This window comes from Amphiprion ocellaris, chromosome 18 (genome assembly GCF_022539595.1).
Source record: "Amphiprion ocellaris isolate individual 3 ecotype Okinawa chromosome 18, ASM2253959v1, whole genome shotgun sequence".
Lineage (NCBI taxonomy): Eukaryota > Metazoa > Chordata > Actinopteri > Pomacentridae > Amphiprion > Amphiprion ocellaris.
The window spans coordinates 12,983,802-13,006,069 of NC_072783.1; the positions used below are offsets into that span (position 1 = coordinate 12,983,802).

The 22,268-nt window shown below is 41.0% G+C and overlaps 1 protein-coding gene across 1 annotated transcript; it reads left to right on the forward strand.

Moving 5' to 3' along the window:
- Positions 1 to 1,415: 1,415 nt before the first annotated feature.
- On the forward strand, positions 1,416 to 21,498 carry LOC111570211 (serine/threonine-protein kinase SBK1-like). The gene is made up of 5 exons (XM_023272844.3): positions 1,416 to 1,657; positions 15,006 to 15,274; positions 15,366 to 15,568; positions 15,966 to 16,157; positions 16,764 to 21,498. Exons 2-5 carry the CDS (start codon positions 15,103 to 15,105, stop codon positions 17,547 to 17,549), a joined length of 1,353 nt encoding a protein of 450 aa, XP_023128612.2. The 5' UTR covers positions 1,416 to 1,657; positions 15,006 to 15,102; the 3' UTR covers positions 17,550 to 21,498.
- The last annotated feature ends 770 nt before the right edge of the window (positions 21,499 to 22,268 follow it).

Below are 22,268 nucleotides of genomic sequence, written 5' to 3' on the forward strand. Positions count from 1 at the left end.
GGGGTCATTTAGAAATGTACTTATTTTTGAAAGAAAAGCAGTCTCTTCAACAAATACAACATTTAATTGATCAAAAATACAGTTTAGACATTGTTAATGTGGTAAGTGACTATTCTAGCTGGAAACGGCTGATTTTTAATGGAATATCTTCATAGAGGTAGAGAGGCCCATTTCCAGCAACCATGACTCCTGTGTTCTTATGGTGCATTGTGTTACCTAATCATGTTGAAAGGCTAATTGATGATTAAAAAACCCTTGTGCAGTTATGCTAACACATGAATAAAAGTGTGAGTTTTCATGGAAAACATGAAACTGTCTGGGTGACCCTAAACTTTTCAGTGATAGTGAACTAAGAAATGACATTTCTGGATCTTAACTACAACTACCCAGAAATTTATGAAGACTATGAATGATATCACTATTTACAGAAATTCCGTCTATGGCAAACAAAATGACATGTTGGCCACTATTGGCAAACTTATCACTAGAGTCATAGTAGAAATTTAGCACCACTGACAAACATGTTCACTGGTTGTTTGCCACCATAGTTTGTCATTAGTAAATGTCTCATTATTGTCAAAGTTTCGCTGGAAGTTTACACTAGCATCCAACACTGCAACAAACTTGAGACATTTGATGGTAAATGAATGTCTCTGCTGCACATTGGTCACAAATTTGCCACAAATTTAGCTTTTGTAAGGGAAAAAAACAAGACAAAGAGCAGCAACCTATTTTCAACCCCACTTTTAGAATGGATCGGATATGTTAAAAAAAATAAAGGGCTGCACAGTGCCTTGGTGGTTGGTGATTCTAAATTGTATGTAGGTGTGAATGCAAGGTGTGATTGTTTGTCTCTATATGTAGCCCTGTGATAAACTGGTGACCTGTCCAGGGTGTCCTGCGCCTTCACCTTAAGCCAGCTGGGATAGACTCCAGCCCCCCTGGGACCCTAATGAGGATTGAGCGTGAAAGGATAGATAGTGAAAGGATGGAAGTACAATCTATTTTTGTCTTACACTTATTGACTGTCAGCCCCAGTGACAAACTCAATACTCAAATGACATGTCTTGAGGACATAAGTCAGATTTCTGTGGAGACACTGAACCCTTTATACAACTTTTTACACTCCATCCTACATGCTAAGAAAGTTTCCGTCTAAAATCAGTGCAGTTCCCCTTTAAATGACTCTGAACAAGGTGTTCTCATCATTAAAAGTCACCTCAGGCGAGCAACACGTTTGTCTTCTTCGCGTTTGGAGGAGGTGCTACTATCTCCGACAGGCCATGAAGGCAGCGTAGTCTGTACGGAGACAGAGCTGCGGCGGCTCCCGGAGGAGCAGCGGTGCGATTGGCCAGAGCCAAGGAGGGGGCGGGTCCTGTTGCTCCTCTCCTGCCGCCCCTCTCCTCCCCTCTCCTCCCATCCTAGAGGACAGAGCGATGCGGAGACAATAGGACGCCACGTCGGAGGAGGCTGCAGGATGCTCAGCGCCACATCTACTGACACACGGCTGCTCGGAGGCTTCCCGCAGGACACCGACACCCGGCGTCCCTCCCGGCTCCCTGGCCCTTAGTATGTGCTCACATACCCCTGTGTGTTCAGCAGCAGCCCGGGCTGACAGGACAGACTTAACAGCCCCCATATGGGAACCAACTGAAGGGTGAGTAGCGGAATAAACAAGGGTTGACTCCTGTGTGTATCCTCACCTGCACCCGGGCTAGCATGCACCGTTCACCTACACAGCAGCTCCTGTGCTAGCAGGGCTGTGTTGGATCCAATGCTGGATCGATTGGGCCCCTTCTGTACAGCAGCACTGAAAACAATGCTGTGATTGGCCCTTAATGCTGCGTTTGTCCCCAGCAAACAGCAATCCATTTACTTGTTAGTATTTTAGATTGTTTACAGTATTGTGTGTGTGTGTGTGTTTGTGTGTGTGTGTGTGTGTGTGTGTGTGTGTGTGTGTGTGTGTGTGTGTGTGTGTGTGTGTAGTGGGATTTGTGTTATTGATCACAACACAACATCCTGCACTCCTCCCTCACCCCCACCATGGATCTTGTATTTTTTTGGAGGAGGGGGGGTTGTCAGGTATCTGCAGCAGCTAATGCATGGTTATGTGTGTGTGTGTGTGTGTGTGTGCGCGCGCGCGCGCGCGCGCGCGTGTGTGTTGGCGTGTCTTCAGAGCTCTGTTACACTAAAGTGACAGTGGTTTGCCTCCGAGCCAGTGCAGTGTGAGGACACACTGCAGGTGGCATCAACATGACGTAGCCCCACAGAATGCTGGAGCTGAGGTGACCATAATGTTTACATCCTTACTTGCTGCTTTCTCCTGTGCCAAAGAACACCCATCTTCCTGCCTTCTTTTATGAAATCAGGGTTGTTACAAAATGTTTGACAGACCATCGCGACTCTAATGAAGATTAAGCAGTGTATAGATAATGGATGGATGGATGGATTTTGCAGAAGTACTGTGGAAGTGAATCATCCTATAATGAACTCCTCTTTATGTACTGTGAGGCGCTGTGGGAGACTGTGTGCTTGCATGCATGTGCGTTAAGGCAGCTGATCAAAGTGGGCTAAAGCTCCTTGAAGACACATGAAAGCACACACACAGTTGAGATAAACTCCAGGATGATGAGTCACAGATCACAATGTAGGTCAGATAGCTGTGCAGGAGCAGTGAGGAGCTGACCAGAAGCAGTGCTGATAACTTTAGCTGATCATTACATCTAAATACTGCTGTAAGGATTTCTGTGTTTTCCAACGTCCGAGAGAGCAGAGGTAGATGACAAGCAAAAAATACAAAATTGCATACAAATAATCCTAGTAGTATAGATATAAAGTCATGTATTTATGTTGTATACATCAGCAAACCTTTTATGCGCATCAAAAACACCTGTAGCTTTCCTGGAATCAGTAATTTACTAGGAAATTACCAGAATGCTAACAGGTTGAATGGTTCATATAACTAAACAAAGCCAATACACACTAATGTTGAATTAGGTTCACTCAGTAGTATTGTTGAAAAACTCTTGCTAAATTTAAAAAAAAAAAAAATATATATATATATATATTTTTTGCTTTCCTGCCAAAAATTACTTGCAAAACAAGTTTGCACCATTTCATCACAAATAAATATATTTTTGCAAGTTAGACCATTTGTGGTTGTCTTTTGGAAACTTTTGGAAATTGATTTCCCTCTCTTACACCCCTGTCTTATAAAATAGATGTGCAAAGAGTTCCTTTGATGAGATTTAGACAAAAAAAATTGATGTTTCTCCGCACTAAACATGAAGCTAGAGCCTGAGGGTAGTTAGCATAGCTTAGCGACTGGAAACAACTAGTTTGGATCGGTCCAAATTTTAAAAAAATACCTACTAGCATGTGTACATTTTTCTTATTAACATCCTATTTGTTTATTTTAGACACCAACCACAATTGCTTGCTCTGGGGGTCAGGTATATGGGTTCTGTAAAGCATCTTGAGACAATTTGACTGTAATTGGCGCTATATAAATAAAATTGAATTGAATTGAATTGTAAAACACCAGTTTTTGGTTTCACAAGTCATGCTTTGGAATTCATTTTTGGTTGGGTGAAGCTAGCTGTAGGGCTTAAAAGAGCTGGAAGGCAGATTTATTTAAGTCTCCTCAGTCTGCTGTGCTAGCAATAACTTCATGTTTAGCATGACGCTGACATGATAGTTGTATCAGCTTTTTCTTCTTACTTTTACTAAAAAAGCAAAGACGCGTTTTCAACAAGCTGAGCTGTTCTTGTAAGCTCCTCAGGTGCATACTGCTTGAAGTGGATGTGAAGATGATGCTTTTTTCAGTCACACGTATCACAAATTGAGTTTAATCTATCATTCTGCCCGGTGTTCAACACCGTCAGCCCTGACATCCTGATGGAGAAGCTGGTGGACCTGGACTTGGATCCCCTGATGTGCTCCTGCATCAAGATCTTCTTGACTAACCGACCACAGGTTGTGAAGGTGGGTCAGCTCTACTCATCCACCCTCCTGTACGCCCTCTACATGTACGACTGTACACCCACCCACCCCTCGAACACCATCATTAAGTTTGCCGATGACACCACTGTGGTTGGCCTCATCTCGTGGGGTGATGAAACGGCGTACAAGGAGAAAATACAGGAGTTGGCAGGGTGGTGTTTCAGGAACAACCTGGAGCTGAACACTAAGAAGACCAAAGAGATGATCATTGATTTCAGGAGGCGTAAGTGGGACCATGCTCCACTATCCATCAACGGGGTTTGTATGGAAAGAGCAGCCTCCTTCAAGTTCCTGGGGACTCATTTATCTGAGGACCTCACCTGGACAGCCAACACAGCAGCACTAGTTAAAAAGGCACAGCAGAGACTCCACTTCCTCTGAGTGCTGAGGAGGAACCATCTGGAGGAGAGACTGCAGGTGTCCTTCTACCGGGCCACCATAGAGTCTGTGCTGACCTACTGTGTGACTGTCTGGTTCGCAGCCTGCTCCGCCACAGACAGGAAGGCTCTGCAGAGGGTTATCAGGACAGCAGAGAAAATCATCGGCTGCCCTCTGCCCCCTCTGGAGAACATCGTAACCTCTTGCTGCATCAGCAGAGGGAAAAAGATCTGGGCAGACAGCACACACCCTGGCCAGAAGCTGTTCAACCTGCTGCCATCAGGGAAGAGACTGAGATCCTCAAAATGCAGGAAAAACAGGCTTGGGAAACATTGATAGACATTTTCGCCATTTTTTAAAAGATTGTGTAGACCAAACAACTTATTGATCCATCTACAATAAAGATACCTTTTAGTTGCAGCCCTGGAAACTATAGAGTTGTAACAGAAAACCTACACACAAATTGGAGGTCTGAATGTTTATCATGCAGGGAGATGCATTGTGGATAAAATGAAGGATCCATTGCTTTTGGAATTTTTTGTGTATTAGAAACACAAATATCTCAATATCTCAGTCTGTACTGCTGCCGTTGTGTTCATTTCTATTTATTCCGTCTCTTTTGAGCCCCCGACTTTAAGGAAATGTAACACAAAATGATTGTTTCAACAGGACCAAATTTGTGTGTCAATATTTTTCTCCTGCAACGTCAGACTGTAGGACTGTTTACTGCCTACTTGCTTATAAAGCAAATTTGATCGTGATTTAGGAATTTCTAATTAAGCTCAGAGGTCTGAGGTTAGTCACAGAAGGAGGAGATTTGGATCATTATATCTCTGACCTTTAGACTGAGCTGGATATCTGCGATACTGGGGTCTGAGTTGCTATTATGTCAGTAGGGGCTGAGGTGCAGAGATATTGGCTACCACACTTGATTCTTTATCTCTGTCCGCACACACACTGACTGGTGCTTTGCTACTCAACGGCCCTTGTCATTGTGCGCTGCTCTCCCTCTGCTTCCTCTCTCATTATTTCCTCTCCTATACACTGCTCCCTGTCAACGCACACAAGCACTTTGATTATGTGTGTTTGCAGCGGTCGGCCACTTCTTCTGATCATGCCGGCTTTGTGTAAACACAAGACAAATTGGGCAAGGTCCGAAAATTTAATGGCCAAATGTTTGTGTCTGACTGCAGTTTCTCACACGGGAAGCAGGAATGTGTGTGTTTGCAGCATGAGCATCAGGAAAAATGAAAGGTCATTGAAATGGAAGATGGATGAGGATGGCGTTGCTCTAATTGTTGGAGGGCAGTATGGCTGCATCAGCGGGGGTGGACGTGGCTGTTACCATCGACTTGGCTCGCTGAATGTGCTCGACCGGTCAGCTCTGCCCGCTGGTTGCATAAGCAGTCTGGGATTTAGTCAGCTGTGGCCCCCGGTCGCTGCTCTGCTTCCACAGAGTGTTAAACCTGGTGGCACAGTGTCAGTGCTGTGAGAGGAGGCAGGAGCAGGAGAGAGAGATCGGGGGGAATTTTGGTCGACTGAAAGGAACATGATGTATTTTGTGTCTGTTTCCAGTACGGTGCATTTTAAAGCCTGTGGGAGTGAGCAGTCCTGAGGCGGAAAGGAGGAATATTCAGACATAGTGATAAGAAAACTATCACGGCACACATTTTTACACATTCTTTCAGTGGTTGTCAAACAATAACGATTATTTTGTCATCATTTCATTTATTGATAGATTTTATGGGGATTAATCAGTATTTAGTCTATAAAAAAGCCAAAAATGTAGAAAAAATTACAGTTTACCAAGTTAACCTAAAACCAAAAAATATGCCATCCATGACAATGTACTGGACCCAGTGCATGTGACATTTCTGTTGGATGAATAATTTAAACAATTACTCAGTCATCAAAATTGTTGATGATTAATTTTCTGCTGGGTCCATTAATCAACCATTCACTTCAGTACTGATGATTATAAATGAGGCTGTCACAAAAAAGACTGTCCCTCTTCACTGCTCTTTACCTTTTGATCAGGAAGTGAATCTGCTGCATTGCATTGAAGCAGCACTATTTGATTTTTCTTGACCAACTGGGGGAAACGCAACTCCAACCAAATTGAAAGTACAAAATGTGCAAAATGTGCCTTTCACTGCATGTGATCCATCTGAAGTCATGTTTGTCTGATTATCGTCTAATATTTACTGAGTTGTAGCTCTGTTTTGGTATCTGCCAACTCCTGCTGGCTGCTAGCTGTTCAGCTAAAGCTAGCTTCTACTTTTGTCATTCCACTGTTTGGTACTGGACAGGTAGCGTATAGTGGATTTATCAGAAGTGATGAGTGGAAATATGGTTAACGACAGTTGAAATTATGCACCGTAAACCCAAAACAGCAAATTAAAAGAGACTAAATACCTCAGAGTAAGTTTGTCTCTACAAGTAGCACCTTTCATATTACACATAGTTTTGAATATTATACAAAAATAATAAGAAATGAAGCTTGAATGTGCCTAACAGTAGCAGGAAACTGTTCTTGTATAACTAGAAGCAGACTCCAGAGATATGTTGTTTGAAACAGTTAAGCAGGTATCCAAACATACTCGTTCATTCCATTGGAGGCTGCCTAAGTTTCTCCTGTTTCTGCTGGCAGTTGTTGGATTAGCATCATCTTTGTCTGGATGTCTGTTTGTGTTTTTTGTAACATATTGTTATGCATATGTATGCCAAAAAATACTCGGGCATCTCAGCCATAGACTGTATAGAAAAGATGGATATAGCCACTGTGACATCAAACATTGGTTTGTAGTTTGAATCCTTGAGTTTGGCAGTTGGTCGTCACCATTTTGGTCTTTTGTAACCAGACGTAGACCTTGTGGTTATGAGGGTTGAATCTGGTTCACATTTTTAAGGACACTAAGCACACCAACATGGTAGTGACTTCTCAATCACAGCTTGCCCCTTCTCTAAAAAGTACCCTGCATTATCATCTATGGAACTCTAAATGGGACCATCATTTACAAAGTGAACACCATGCTGTGTTAAAGGTGACCTGACACAAGTAATTAAGTTCATAACCTGATGAGGAGAATGTTTCCTGAGGTAACAGATCAAGTTCGAAGTAGAGTCATTTTCTTGTATACTTCTGTACAACTTGACTTTGCAACCAGAAGAGTCACTCCCTGCTGGCTGTTAGTAAGAATGCAGGTTTGAGGCGCTTCTGCATTGCTTCATTTTTCAGACCAGGAGATTTTTCTATCTTTTACATATAGTCTCGAGTCACAGGGCAAGACATGACACTCTGCTGTGGCCACTGAGGGTTTTGCGTTGGAGGGAGGAGTGCTATCATCATACAGATCAGGGCTTTGGTTTCTTTTATAAAAATCTACAATGTAACTAAGGATTTTCACATTTAACACTAGTAACACTGGTGTGAGATAAAAGCTACCAGTCAGCTTCACCTTGGTCCCACTTCATTACACTTCTCTTGGAGAGAGATCACCAGTAATTTGACAGCGTTATTTATTGTTCCTGTAAAAATGTATGTTGCACCTTTAAGAAGGATGAGCTGCAGGTCATCCAATTTCTTTCTATCCAATCAGATTTCAGCTCTGCCAAGACGCTGTCCAATCACTGGCTTTTGCAGTTGTTTTCTCCAAGGATGCAGGATGCTTGTGAAATACAGCTAGTTGCGCATAGTGTGACTTGTGTTGTTAACACTAAGCCTATGTGATGCACGCACAAGCACACACAGTGGGATCGCAGACTTCCTCTCCTCATGAAGAGCTAACATTTATCCTGATCTGATGACTCATTCTGCTTCTATATAAATACAGATTCAGTCTCTCTTTGTGGTAAACACCAACACACATAGGCTGACACACACACACACACACACACACACACACACACACAAATATAATGGGTGTCGATGTAAGCTGCCAACACAGACCTGAGTGTGTTTGATAAAGGCAGACTAAGGTAAGGAGAGATGCTGTGTGACATATTTAGGGAGTGTCTGGTCCCCAAACACACAATCATCCAGTCTGAATACTAAACAGCTAACGATGTGCAATCTCATAAATGTTGTCAGTGTAGTACAGAGAATCAATCTCAGGCTACTCAACTTATCAGAAAACTACTCAAATTGTTCATATGAGCTGAAAAATTCTGTAAATTAATTTGGTTAAACCCTTAAATGTAGTTACCAGAACAATGTTAGCAATGCAGACAGCTGATAACTGTATCTATCCAGAAGACGTACTGTGCAGGTCCAAAGTTAAATCTGATTAAACCATTTCGAGGCAGGCAGGCAGTTGGAAGGCAGGTTATTGGCATTTGTTCACTTTTCTTTCTCTCTGGCATTTGTGTACATTTAAAACACCCTAATAAAATCAGGCTATGAGTTTACTTCTATTAAATGAATTGCCTGAGCACAGTGTAGGTGCGTTAATCTGTTTATGCTCACAGTGATTAGGAACTGATGATTAATGTAGCTGAGATCATCTGACTTAAGGCGGAATTCAGTTCTGTCTGCTTTATTTCATCAGCCACTCAGTACCAGTACTGCTTTCCAGGGAGGTCTGGGTACATAGATTACAACAAACAAGAACCTGTACAGTCATAAACTCTAAAGTGTTCTTCACATTCTTCACTGTATTCATATGTCATTCACTTTGTCATAGAAAGTGCTTATTGGCAAGAGAAGGTTTGCAGTGAAAATAGCGTTCCTAGATGTGTGAAAAAGAGAAGATTACTGAAACTTTTTTAAAACTTGCATCATCTCTGCTGACAGCAGAAGCTGGTAGGAGAAAACACAAGCCTCTCATGCTGACTATTCACATTTCTCCATGTGGTATCTCTGTAGCTGCAGATATGTGAGGATTCGTGTCAAATTAGTATGACCTGATTACACTGAGTGGATGAAAAAGAAGGTGCTGATCAGAGAAAGAGCTTTCCACCAGCTGTCGCCAGAAATTTTGACAACAGTTGCTAGTAGATGGAGAGACACAAAACCAACAAGGAAAACATGTAGAAAACTGCATATCATGTTCTGAAATTTAGCTCATTCAAAGCTGCTCACTGGGTATAAGAGTTTTTCGGATGTGTGACTGACTGTTGGAGAACATATATGGAGCTGAACATGCTCACAGTGACAATGTGAAGATGATGGTGTTTAGTAGAAATGCTATGATGTTTATCATATTCACCATTCTGGCTTTGCTTGTTAGCATGCTAACAGGTGCAAATTCGGTTTGCGGGTATTTGACTGATCCATGAAAGTGATCCCTTTGTGCCTCAACATGGCTTGAATATAACTTTAGAATGTGCAGCTTCTCTCTGCACCCATCCCTCCACACTCAGCAGCTCCAGCACACCAGCTCACCGGTAATGCTGCAAAAACACTTTAAATCTACTTTACACTACAAGGCGTTTATTTCTATGGCACAATTCATACACAAGGCAATTCAAGGTGCTTTACAATGGCGAATAAATATATTCAGAAAAATTATTTAAAGGTATACATACATTAAAATCATAGAAATAAAATAATAAAAGTAAATATTGAGATCATGAAAGTGCATTAAAAGACAAGAAAATAGATTGAGCATCTAAGAGAAACCTGCAGTAAACAATATGGTTTTCAGGCCTGGTTTTAAAAAGCCAACAGTTTTGAGCATACCTCAGGTGTCCAGGAAGTTTGTTCCACAGGTGAGGAGCATAATAGCTGAATGCTGCTTCACTAGTCTGGTTCTGGTTCTGGTTCTGGGAACACACAGTAAACCTGTCCCTGATGACCTGAGGGGTCTGAATGCTTCAGAGTCCTCAGGTTCTACACAATGGAAAGTTGTAATACTGAAGTAATTCAGCTATTGACGCTAAATGGTTAAGACCAGTTACCTGGTGATGGCGTTCCATAAAAAGTCAGTGGATGTGAACATCTGTCCCAATTTATCCAATAGTTGTCAAGATATTTCATTTAAAACTGCTTTCTTGGTTAAAATTGCAGCACTTCAAGTAATCATACTGATCTTAATACACATAGTATGTATGTGAATGCTATCATGGTGTCAAACAAGGTTGTATGGGCTGTTATTTGACCACAGTCTTCTGCAGTCCGAACATACCAACAAGCACACACACACACACACACACACACAGAGAGAGAGAGAGACACACATGGTGCTGTGTACATCCCTGCAGTGCTACAGTAAGCACTTCTGATCCCGGGCAGAAACAAATGGTCTTCTCTGTTTACAACTCCCAGCCTCCCTCCTGTGTCTGTGTGTGTGTGTGTGTGTGTGTGTGTGTGTGTTCATCACGTGTCTGTGAGCTTTTATTTAAGGGTGCACAGAGAAACAGTACATCCTCTCTGAACTGCCATTTATCACCCAAACTGACTCATCCCTCCTCACCTGCTGGCGTCAACCTTTCTTCCTGTCTGCTTCACACACACAAAAAAAGATTGCACTCCCACAGAGGGACACGGAGGCCTGTGGAGGGGATGACAAGCTACTAAAACTGCTGTGTGTGTTTGTTTTGTCACGTACATGGTGACTTAACTTGTGATCAAGCAGGCTTGCAGCTGCTATGTCTGCATCAGAATGTGATTTTCTTTTTTCCAAAACCAGCTAATGGCAAAAATTTAAAGCCTTTGCAGGATTTGTGGAGAATATCAGATATAGCTTGGCAGGGGTCTGTGTTGATGACAAAGAAGGTGCTGTAAATATGACAGTAATCCAAGTGTCTACGAATGGAGACCGACTGCTTTCCAGCACTTCAAGTTATGTAAGGACTGTGTGAGTGTGTGTTTGTGCCTGTGGGTGTCTGTGTGTGTGTGTGTAGAGCTTCTATATTTCCTCCACATGTGCCTGGATGTATAGATTGAGGGTCAGAACTTGGCAGGTCCGGCTGCTCAGGAAGAAAAAAAAGCAATCACTAAGAATAATCACACTGCAGCAGGGAATGGATTTGCTAGAAAGGACTCTTATTGGCTCTGCGTGTGTGTGTGTGTGTGCGTGTGTGTGTGTGTGCATATGTGCGTGTGTGTGTGTGTGTGTGTGTGTGTGTGTGTGTGTGTGTGTGTGTGTGTGTGTGTGTGTGTGTGTGTGTGTGTGTGTGTGTGCGTGTGTGTGAGTCAGCTCACAGCTCAGCTCTGGCATCCCCCTTGGCGGAGTAGCATTTAGAATTACTTAAGCCTTCACTGCAGATAATTAGCATTTTCAGTGAATATCACGCTGCGGATCAGAACAACAGACTGTGAGCTTCAACGTCAATGGCATGTCGCCCGTTAATGACCTTGAAAGCCAAACAAATGACAACAAATGATATTTGTATTTGTAATTTATTTGTAATTTATACTGTCATCCTACAACAGCAACAACAATTATACTAGTAGGATTATAATTTCTATAGAAAACTGCAGTATCCACAGTGGTAGGTTGTGCCACAGTTTTACACAAAATTTTTAATTTACATTTTGTCCAGAGTTTTCATGCTCATAGAAAAGGCTAATCATGTTTAATAGATGAAACTAATAAGGATGAACATTATTAGAAAATATGCAAGTCATGTTGGAGAATAATAATTCGTCATAGTGGAATAATTTTTAAAGGACAAAATTTTAAAGGTGCTATATTCAAGGTTTTGATAAATGAAGCATTATCGTAACAGTATACAGCTATCTGTTCTGTAATGATAAAGTTTAGTGATGGCATCCACAGCAGAGAAAGGAGTCACACTCCTCTGTGTTGTAATTGGTTCTATGTGTTAGCATCTGGTCTGACCATGTGTGCATGTGAGTCACTCCACTTGAAACTATTGGCCCTTCTCATACTTGGGTAATGCCATATGAAATCAACAGATTTTAAGAAATTTTCCCACCTGACCGTCTCAGATTTTTCTAAATTTTTACATACTTATAGAGCATTATATGTGATGGAAAAATCCAAAATTGCAAGGCTTAATTGTAAAGAGTTCCAAAGTTATGACCATTTGAAGTAGGTAGGGGGTACCCTAAAATTGCGACCAAAATAAAGACTTGAAATTCTCGGCTATTTTCAGGCTTCTATAACTTCTGAACAAAAAGAGCTAGAGGTCTGAAATTTTCAGGATCATTTCATAGGAATCCATAGTCCTAAGAAATATTTACTTAAAATTTATATTTGCATGTTACAGAGAATGACAAAGTTGAGATTTTATCCATCGCGAACTTCTAAAATGCTACTTTTGGCCACCTGTTACACAAAAACTAATCATCCTATTCATTCGAAATTTTATGTGCTGCATCTTGGCTACCTAGGGAATGGATGCATAAAGCTCCTATGTTATGTTATGTATGATATATGAACAGCTTAAAATCACATAAAAAAAATCATAATATCTGTCCGACCTTTGGATTCAAAGGTCAGCATCAGCATGTGGGATAGGTAGTATCACAAAATAAAAGACACCATGTGAAAGTACAGGAATTGCCCTAAATTTTGACACCAAGCCCAACTTGCTTCTATAAATCTTTGGTCTATGTTCAAATTAAACATGGATGTTTTCACCCCATATTTTAGCCATATATAACAGAAAATTTAGTGATTTTCAAGTGTTTTCAGAAATTTTTAATCAGTTTAAAACCTTCTTTTCTGCATCCTGGTTAAGTTTATACTGACGACCCGTTGCTGTCGTCACGTCCGCAATTTGAGTAAGGATATGGTCTGTTGGCACCCAACACTGGTCCTTCCTTTTGGGCCAAGAAAATGATCTGGCAGGGCCTTTTGGTTTCATGAAGTCTAGGAACACATCTGCCTGCTCAGTTGACACTTCCACAACATTTCCCAAGTACCAGTAATTATCATAAACAGCTGCAACATACTGGCCAGGATGCAGATCATGCTGCAACAAATCTGCCACAGTTTCTTCAGACACAAGGTCATTCACTCTAACAACAGTTGATGTATAAATTTGTAAGTCCTTAATAATATCTTCTTTACTCTGCAATACATACATTTGAACACTTGAAAATCACTAAATTTTCTGTTATATATGGCTAAAATATGGGGTGAAAACGTGCATATTTAATTTGAACATTTAACATAGAAGGATTTATAGAAGCAAGTTGTGCTTGGTGTCAAAATTTAGGGCAATTCCTGTACTCTCACATGGTGTCTTTTATTTTGTGATACTACCTATCCCACATGCTGATATTGACCTTTGAATCCGAAGGTCGGACAGATATTTTTGATTTTTATCTGTTCATATACATAACATAATATAGGACCTTTATTTTACAGAGATCCATTCCCTAGGTAGCCAAGACACAGCACATAAAATTTCGAATGAAAATGATGATTAGTTTTTGTGTAACAGGTGGCCAAAAGTAGCATTTTAGAAGTGCACAATGGATAAAATCTCAACTTTGCCATTCTCTGTAACATGCAATAATAAATTTTAAGTAAACATTTCTTAGGAATATGGATTCCTATGAAATGATCCTGAAAATTTCAGACCTCTAGCTCTTTTTGTTCAGAAGTTATAGAAGCCTGAAAATAGCCGAGAATTTCAAGTCTTTATTTTGGTCGCAATTTTAGGGTACCCCCTACCTACTTCAAATGGTCATAACTTTGGAACTCTTTACAATTAAGCCTTGAAATTTTGGATTTTTCCATCATATATAATGTAGTAATAAAGTATGTAAAAATTTAGAAAAATCTGAGGGGGTCAGGTGGGGACCACTTGATGAAATGATATGTAATGACCCACTTAGAAACAAATCAAAAATTATATCCCACATTGGATTGGAAAAGTTTTTCAGAGCATTTAACTAATCTCCTAAAAAGCCAAAGTATTTAAAAATGTACACTACTGTTCAAAAGTTTGGGGTCACTTCGAAATGTCCTTACTTTGGAAAGAAAAACATTTTTTCAGGGAAGATAGCATTAAATTAATCAGAAATACAGTCTAGATATTGTTCATGTGGACTATTCTAGCTGAAAATGGCTGATTTTTAATGGAACATCTGCATGGGAGTACAGAGACCCATTTCCAGCAACTATCACTCAAGTGTTCTAATGCTACATTGTGTTAGCTAATGGTGCTGAAAGGCTAATTGATGATTAGAAAACCCTTGTGCAATTATGTTAGCACATATATAAAAGTGTGAATTTTCATGGAAAACATGCAATTGTCTGGGTGCCCCAAACTTTTCAACAGTAGTGTATCTATTTTATTTATACTGTTTACTTATTTTGTGTTCTCTTGTTTCATGTCAGCTCAGTGTGAAAGTGTCCACTGCTGTTTTTAAACTCTCTTTTGCTTCTCCTTCTCCACTGCTGCCTTTTCAGCTCTGGTCTTTGTGTCTGTTTCCACACGTGGCTCTGTGGTGGTCTGATGGATCACAGAAACAGAAACACATGGAGCGGAACAGACACGAGCAGAGACGAGAGACAGAATGTACAAAAAAAGGGGGAAGATGTGGTCAACAGTTTTTCTCAATGTTGTACAGTAAATCACAACCATAGAAGTGAAATCAAATTGATGTCTGTTTTTACAATAGCACCCCTTACAGGTGAAATAACAAGAAGAATATAAATGGACATGAATTTTACAAATGTTTGTCTGCACACGTTTCTGCACAGTGACACCAGCTGTTAGCTGCTGCTGCTCCTGTCCTAGCTGAGCATCCATTCCTCAGTCTTTCCACCCCACGGTCCGTCCCAGCAAGCATTCCTCACCATGAGCTCCTCTCCGCTGGTTTCTCGAGCCAACATGGACATCCTGGATGAGCTACAGCTGATTGCTGCCCAGAACCTGGAGAGGCTGGAGGTCAACAAGTACTACGAGGTGATCAGGGAACTGGGCAAAGGCACCTATGGCAAGGTGGACCTGGTCATCCACAAGATCAGAGGTGAGGGGCAACGCACATTGTACAAACAGCAGGAGCATGCTGCTGTAATAAAAATGATCAGAAAAAAACCTCCTCGGTTTCTCTCCAAAAGGTACAAAAATGGCACTGAAGTTCCTGAAGAAGAAGACAACCAAGCTGAAGTCTTTTCTACGGGAGTACAGCATCTCCCTCTACCTGTCTCCATGCCCCTTCATCATCAACATGTTTGGCATCGCCTTTGAGACTGATGAGTATTACGTGTTCGCACAGGAGTACGCTCTGGCAGGAGACCTCTTCGATATCATTCCTCCACAGGTGCTCATTTACAGCTATCATTCTGATTATGGATTCATTACATCATTGCTTCCAAATCAAGACTATGGCTAATTTAACATCCTAATAAGTTAGATTAGTAAGCAGTCTGCCAGTGAAATTATCACTCCAAAATTAGATAAATACATTTAGAATATTCTCTAATCACATAAAAACTGCATGTAGGGGTTTTAATATACCATTTTATGTTTTAGAAATGGCTGCAGTTTTTCCAGAATAATGACAAAACCTCTTCAGTCAGTGGGGAAGCCAAACTGCGAATGAATGAATCACTAATGATGCTGAACAAGTGGGACTTCATTGCTCAGTCTGAAGCTCTGCTCCAGTTTTACCAAACTCATTGTCTAGCTGTAACCCTGCTCTCCCTCTGCTCCTGAAGGTTGGTCTTCCTGAGGCAGTGGCAAAGCGCTGTGTGCACCAAGTAGCCATTGCTCTGGACTACCTGCACTGCAAGAAGCTGGTCCACAGGGACATCAAGCCTGAAAACATCCTCATTTTTGATCGAGAGTGCCGCAAGGTCAAGCTGTCTGACTTCGGCATGACCCGCCGTGCTGGCTCACCTGTGAAAAGAGTGAGTTTTTATAAACCATGATTCATAAAGTATTTCACAGTATTTTGAAGCATCACATTAAAAGGGTAATGGCAAAATTTAAAACAACTTCCCCAACTTCACAAAAATTATATGCTTGCTTCAGGTGTTTTTTTTTACTTTTTTGAAAATGGTTAATGCAGATAAATGGAAACACATTTTTCAAGGTATGACGCAGTAAACATTTAACTCACATGACTGATGATGTGTTTGTGTCTTTCACTGTCTTTGCTTGTGGACAGCATGAAACAAGCTGATATAAACTGAAATTACAGAATAATCACAACGTTCCTGATTGAAAACAGTTTCTGGAGATCGTCTCCATTTTTCTCTTGTAGATTGGCAACAATTTTGGTTGTGTCTTTATCTTCTTTCAGGCTTTTAGCAGTTTAACTGATATTGTTCTAGTTTATTCTACTCTGTTTATTACAGCAATGTTTATATAGGCTGTTCCGCCACAATGCAGCCTAGTTGATTTGCTTCATTGCAGTTGATGGAAACAAACCTAATTTCAAAGGATTGCATCAAGTTCACATGGCATAGCTTTAATCTATGCCATGTTTGTGACCCGTTGTGTTTCCCCTCCAGGTGAGTGGCACCATCCCCTACACGGCTCCAGAGCTCTGCGATGTTTCTCGCCACGAGGGTTTCTGCGTCGACTACAGCACTGACGTCTGGGCCTTCGGTGTGCTGCTCTTCTGCATGCTTACCGGCAACTTCCCGTGGGAGAAGGCGCTACCCTCCGACTCCTTCTACCAGGAGTTCATCCGCTGGCAGAGGAGGAGGACGAACACGGTGCCATCGCAGTGGAGGCGCTTCACTGAGCAGGCTCTCCGCATGTTCCGCCGACTGCTGTCTGTGGAGCAGGACCGCCGCTGCTCCGTCAAAGAGGTGTTTGGGTACTTCAGCCACTCCTGGATGCTGGATGCGGAGAACGACAACAACAACGGCAACACGGGAGGCGGAGGTGGTGGGGAGAGAGTGAGCGGTGGAGGAGGAGGTGGTGGAGGAGGAGGAGGAGGAGGAGGGGGTGTGCGAGGAGATGTGGATGGCACAATCTCGTCATCTTCATCTGGGGAGGAAGATGAGGAGCTCCTAGTGGAGAGGATGAAGCAGCAGACTCTGTCGCCTCGCTCCCCGCTGTCCCCCCTCTCCCCCATGTCCCCCATGGTGGTGGAGAGGGGGAGCGGCGGCGGCGGCGGCGGCAGCGGGGCCAAAGGAGGGATGATAGAGCCAGGTGGGGGCCACCATTTTGTGTCCGTCTCCACCAACAGCTCCGTGTCGTCTACCAACAGTTACGATCGGATGCCGCGAGAGAACAGTTCACCAGGCGGCCGTATGCTGGTAGCTACACCCATAGAGATCTGCGTCTGAGCGTGTCAGGACATTGTGACAGACTCACCGGTACACACTTTTATACCTCTCATCCAACCACATAGATGTGCATGCATGGGAAAAGAAACAAACAGTTAAGTATGAGCACGTATCCTGTTTCCAACATCCTGACAAAGGAAGAGCACACATATGGAAGACTTAAGACAGCGTCTTTGCAGAATGCCAACATTCCTCCTGATGGAGGTCACATGTCCTCTACAGACTCCAGAAGAAGCCTTGAGCACACTTTGACTTCCATGTTCAAGTGTTGTATAGGGAAATCCAGAGCAAAAATGATTTTAGAAAATTGCTTCCATTCGAGATTCTGTCACTAAAACCATCTGAAAAGAAGACCAAAATATTTTTCTTAAAGCAATACTTCCAGCTACAAAAAAAATGAATTACAAATAGTGCTGGAACAGTGTGATCTCTTCAAGACGTATCATTTTTGATGAAGCCAAGAGACAAGGGATTTGTATTTTTGAAGAAGACTGAAACAGAACTCAAGGAAAAACCTTGTAAGATAAAAAAGGAGTGAGCGGTGGTTTTCAATGCTTCACGTGTAACAAAAATGTGAAAGTGCGAGTGTGTTTGTGTGTATCGCTGTGTGTTCTGTATGTATGAATCTAAAAGATGTGGATTTATTTTGCTTTGAGAATTTTATTATTTATTTGAATCTAAAAAGACTACACACTCTATTTTTCCTATTGTTTTTTGTAAGGTAGCTTTTTTTGTTTTTCATTTGACTCGACATTGTAGTATGGCGTTCAGACGTAGCTGTGCCAAATCCACTTCTCTGTGCAACACACTGGGCTGGCTGCTGTACATATTGGTACGAACACTTGTACATTATGTAAGATGATCAATAGATTCCAGATGGAATATTCTACCACTGTAGGCATCAGACTGGAGTGAGAGAAGGCTTATGATGTCTCTGTTCTCCATGACAAACATATCTACTTCACTGTTGAAAGACTTTTTTCTACTCATTCTTGAAATTCTGTTTGTAAAGCTTTTCTTTGAAGCTTTTTCCGAAAACTTCTGTCTGCCTTGCTTAACTTTTCATCGAAACTTCAACTGATAAAAAAATGTGTTTTCATCTTTTAGCTAAAAATTATAGTCTGAAAAGAAAAACTGATCAGTTTAAATTCAATCTGAAACAAAAAAAAAAAAATCACTGAAGAGTCCCCTTTTATAAACTGCATGACAAGTAGCTCAAATGTTCCATCATGAGAAATTTCAACTGGCTTTACAAAAAAAATGAGCAAAAAAAGGATAAAAATCTTAAAATGTCGTGACGTGAATTTTTTTTGCAGTAGCACAATTTCTTGCATTACGTCCTGGAGTGAATCTTACTGTTATGATCTCTTCAGACATACTAGGGCTAAAAAAATCTGAACAATAATTAGTTTCTATTCAGTGTGATGTATTTGTATTGCTATTAATGTTGTGTACTCATCTCACCACCTTGAAAAACAGTTAAAAAAAAAAAAAAAAACTAAGCATGAGGACAAAGAGCGAGAGGCTTGAAATTATCACAGGTAGGGAATTAAATGATGCATCTTTGGTTCAAATCTGTGCTTCTAAACAGCCGCCTTTAATGAAGTAATGTGGCCTTGATTGTTTTCTCTCTCTTTTTTTTCCCTTTTTTTATCAAGTTACAATTAATCGCAAAAAAAGTAATCCATTCCTTTTTGACTCCTCCTGAATATCAATCTAAATATTTTGAAAAAAAAAGAGGAGCATTGGATCATGCAAAGGAATGGGCATTTTGTGTGCTGCTTTCCAGACATAAACTTGCATGACCTTGTATGTGCTAAAAGCTCTGTTGTGAAAATCTGCAGTGTTTCTCCTGTCACAAGCTGTAGTGCTCTGTAGACGTAGTATAGCTGCAAACAACATGTTTCTTTATCCTCGGCTCGGATCTGCCTGACCGAGGATCACCCAAACTCAGTTTTTGTTTGGATCATGTTCTTCAAAGCTGCTCCCGGATCAGCAGGGGAGCATGCAGATTTCTACATCTTGTGACAATCTCTGACCTCATCAGCAGCCTTCTGACTCAGAACAATAGACAGTCCTGATACAGACACTGTAGCCGTGTGTTTTCTGCAGCCGCTCGCTCCCCATCAGCCAGCTGCAGGCAGCACTGGCTCTGCAGTGTTTACTGTGTGAGCCTCACATTCACATAACTGTATGAAGCCTGTACATGACCTCATCATGTGTATTTACCCCAAAACCACCTTCTACTCCTGCTTAGCAGTGCCCACATACATCTATCACCAATGCTAAAACAGCGATTTAGTCTCATATTTGAAGCAATGTGAGTAGTAAATTCGGGACAGGGTGTGGCCATTTTAGAAAAATTCTAACAATTGAGATCTAACTTGTAATTAGTTTACATTAGCTGGAACTGAAACCACATAAATGGTTAAAGAATTAAAAATGATGTTAATTTGTGGTGTCTCTTAAAGCTGGAAGCAGAATTGTTGATGCTAACAGTGACGTGACAATGCTAAGGCAGGTGTAGGAGTTTTGATAAGGAAGCTAACAATCTTACTTGTTTCGAATATTTTCCCAAATACTTTACTTACTTTACAGTTAATTACAGATGCTTTGGTTTTATTCAGAAAACCATGCTAGTCCCTTTTTCCATTTGCATAGAAAACAACATTAGCCTATTGTTACAAAGCCCCACTTCTGGAGTACAAGGTGTGAACTGTTGTGCTTGTACACACCCTATTTTTTTATTTGTACAGGAAATTACAGTGAATTTTTAATTTACTTCATGTTCTTTTTACTTAAGTCATTTGTTTTTCAAGTGTGGAACCAAAAAACTATTAATAGTTTAGCTATCTAAGATAGCTAACTAAACTTTTGACAAGTTTGAAAAGTTTAGCTAGCTAAGATAGCTAGCTAACCTTTTAATAAGTTTTTTGGCTCCTCACTTTCGACAAGTAGCAACAGTAATGTAGTTGTGATGTCTTTTAGTTTGTTCTAAAAGCCATATATCCTCTTCCCTCATTTTTTGGAAATTGGTCATTTTAACTTTATTATAATATCCTACAAAACTGTCCGGGGCTCATTTCAGACAATATAGCCCAATTTGTTAGCCAATCTCTAACCTCTGCTAAGCTGTGCAAAAATAATGGCTGCTATGAGCTGTACAAATGAAATCTTACTGTCAATTCTAATGAATGAGGGATCACCAAATAGTCCAAATTGCTTGGATGAGAGAAAAAATGAGTGAGCAACCCAAAACAGGGACTGTTCAACCTAGGGTACAGCTCCATGTTATGAGGCAACAGTGCAACCAACTGCGCTACCGTGGAAGTACCAAGAAAATCACTCCTGCAATATTATCAAAACTACTTACAATATGAATTTGCAACAAACAGTAAAAAATCAAGCAAATCTGTTGCAAATTTGCACCAGTTTTCCACAAAGTTAGATAGAGGTCACCTGCCAGTGTGCCACACAACTAATGTTCTAATGAAAACGTGATTGCTACTAATACCAACCTGTTACCACAGGGTTACTAGAATTCAGCACTACTGTACAAACAATACTTTGCCAATACTGGTTACGAAAGAAAGAAGCTGATTTTTGGTTTAATCTTGACACAGTGTCATCCTAACATAGTTTTCATTGTAATGACACAGTTTTTAGAAGTTCAGGACACGTGTATTTGCCACGACACACCTTCCCTTTTCTCACCACTAGTGTTTGAGTCAGTCACTGCTGCCTGTTCATCTCACCCATAACGTGACGTGTTGTAATGGAGTTCCAGTGTCTTTCTGTCTGGTGACATATTTCAAAGCATCATGATTTTAGTGGAGTTTTAGTGAGTAGATGACCACAGCACTAGAACCCGTATCCGGTTTTGTCTTTGCAATACAACTGTCTTCCTGTAGGCTGAGATTTAGTCAATAAAATGAGAATTCTTGTTGGAGTGATGTTGGCATTTTTGTCTTTTTTTCTCATTGGGTGTGTCTTTTGTCATTCATTAGGCCAAAAGAGCAGATGTGTTTTGAATGCTACTTAAATGCAGTGGCATTCCTGCATCAGAGCATTTCAGACTTTAGAATGTATTTTTTTAAGAAAGCAAAAATAATTTCAGTATATAAAACAACAAAAAATGGAACAACCACTTGTGGAATCATAAAAAGCATTTATAACTCAACAGAATATAATGAAATGGTATGCTATAATTTGATACTTGGAATTTTAATAGGTTACAATCATTAAAAGACTTGATTATAATTTACATTTTTATTAGTGTTGTTGCCACTTGTCCCTTGTCTCAGCCAATCACATGCCCCTGATTTGTACAAGTCTTTGCAGGTTGTCACAGAAATGATGGCTCTTTGAAGAGAGCCAAATCTTATGACTCCAAGGCTTCTATCAGTGGATTCAGTCCTATAAATATGAAGGTCTTGGGGCGCCCGTGTAGCTCAACGTGTTAAGCGGGCGACTCATGTACAGGGGCTGGTCCCTGACGCAGCAACCAGGGTTCGATTCCCGCTTGCGGCCCTTTGCTGCATGTCTTCTCCCCCTGTTTCCTGTCTCTCTCTCCCACTGCGCCTATGAAAATAAAGCTGAAAAAAGGTAAAAAAAAAAATAACTTTAAAAAAAAAAGAAAAAAATATGAAGGTCTTGCCCTGACTGAATGATGAAGACACACCGTTGGTTGGCCTAATGATAAGAGTTGCCTCATTGGCT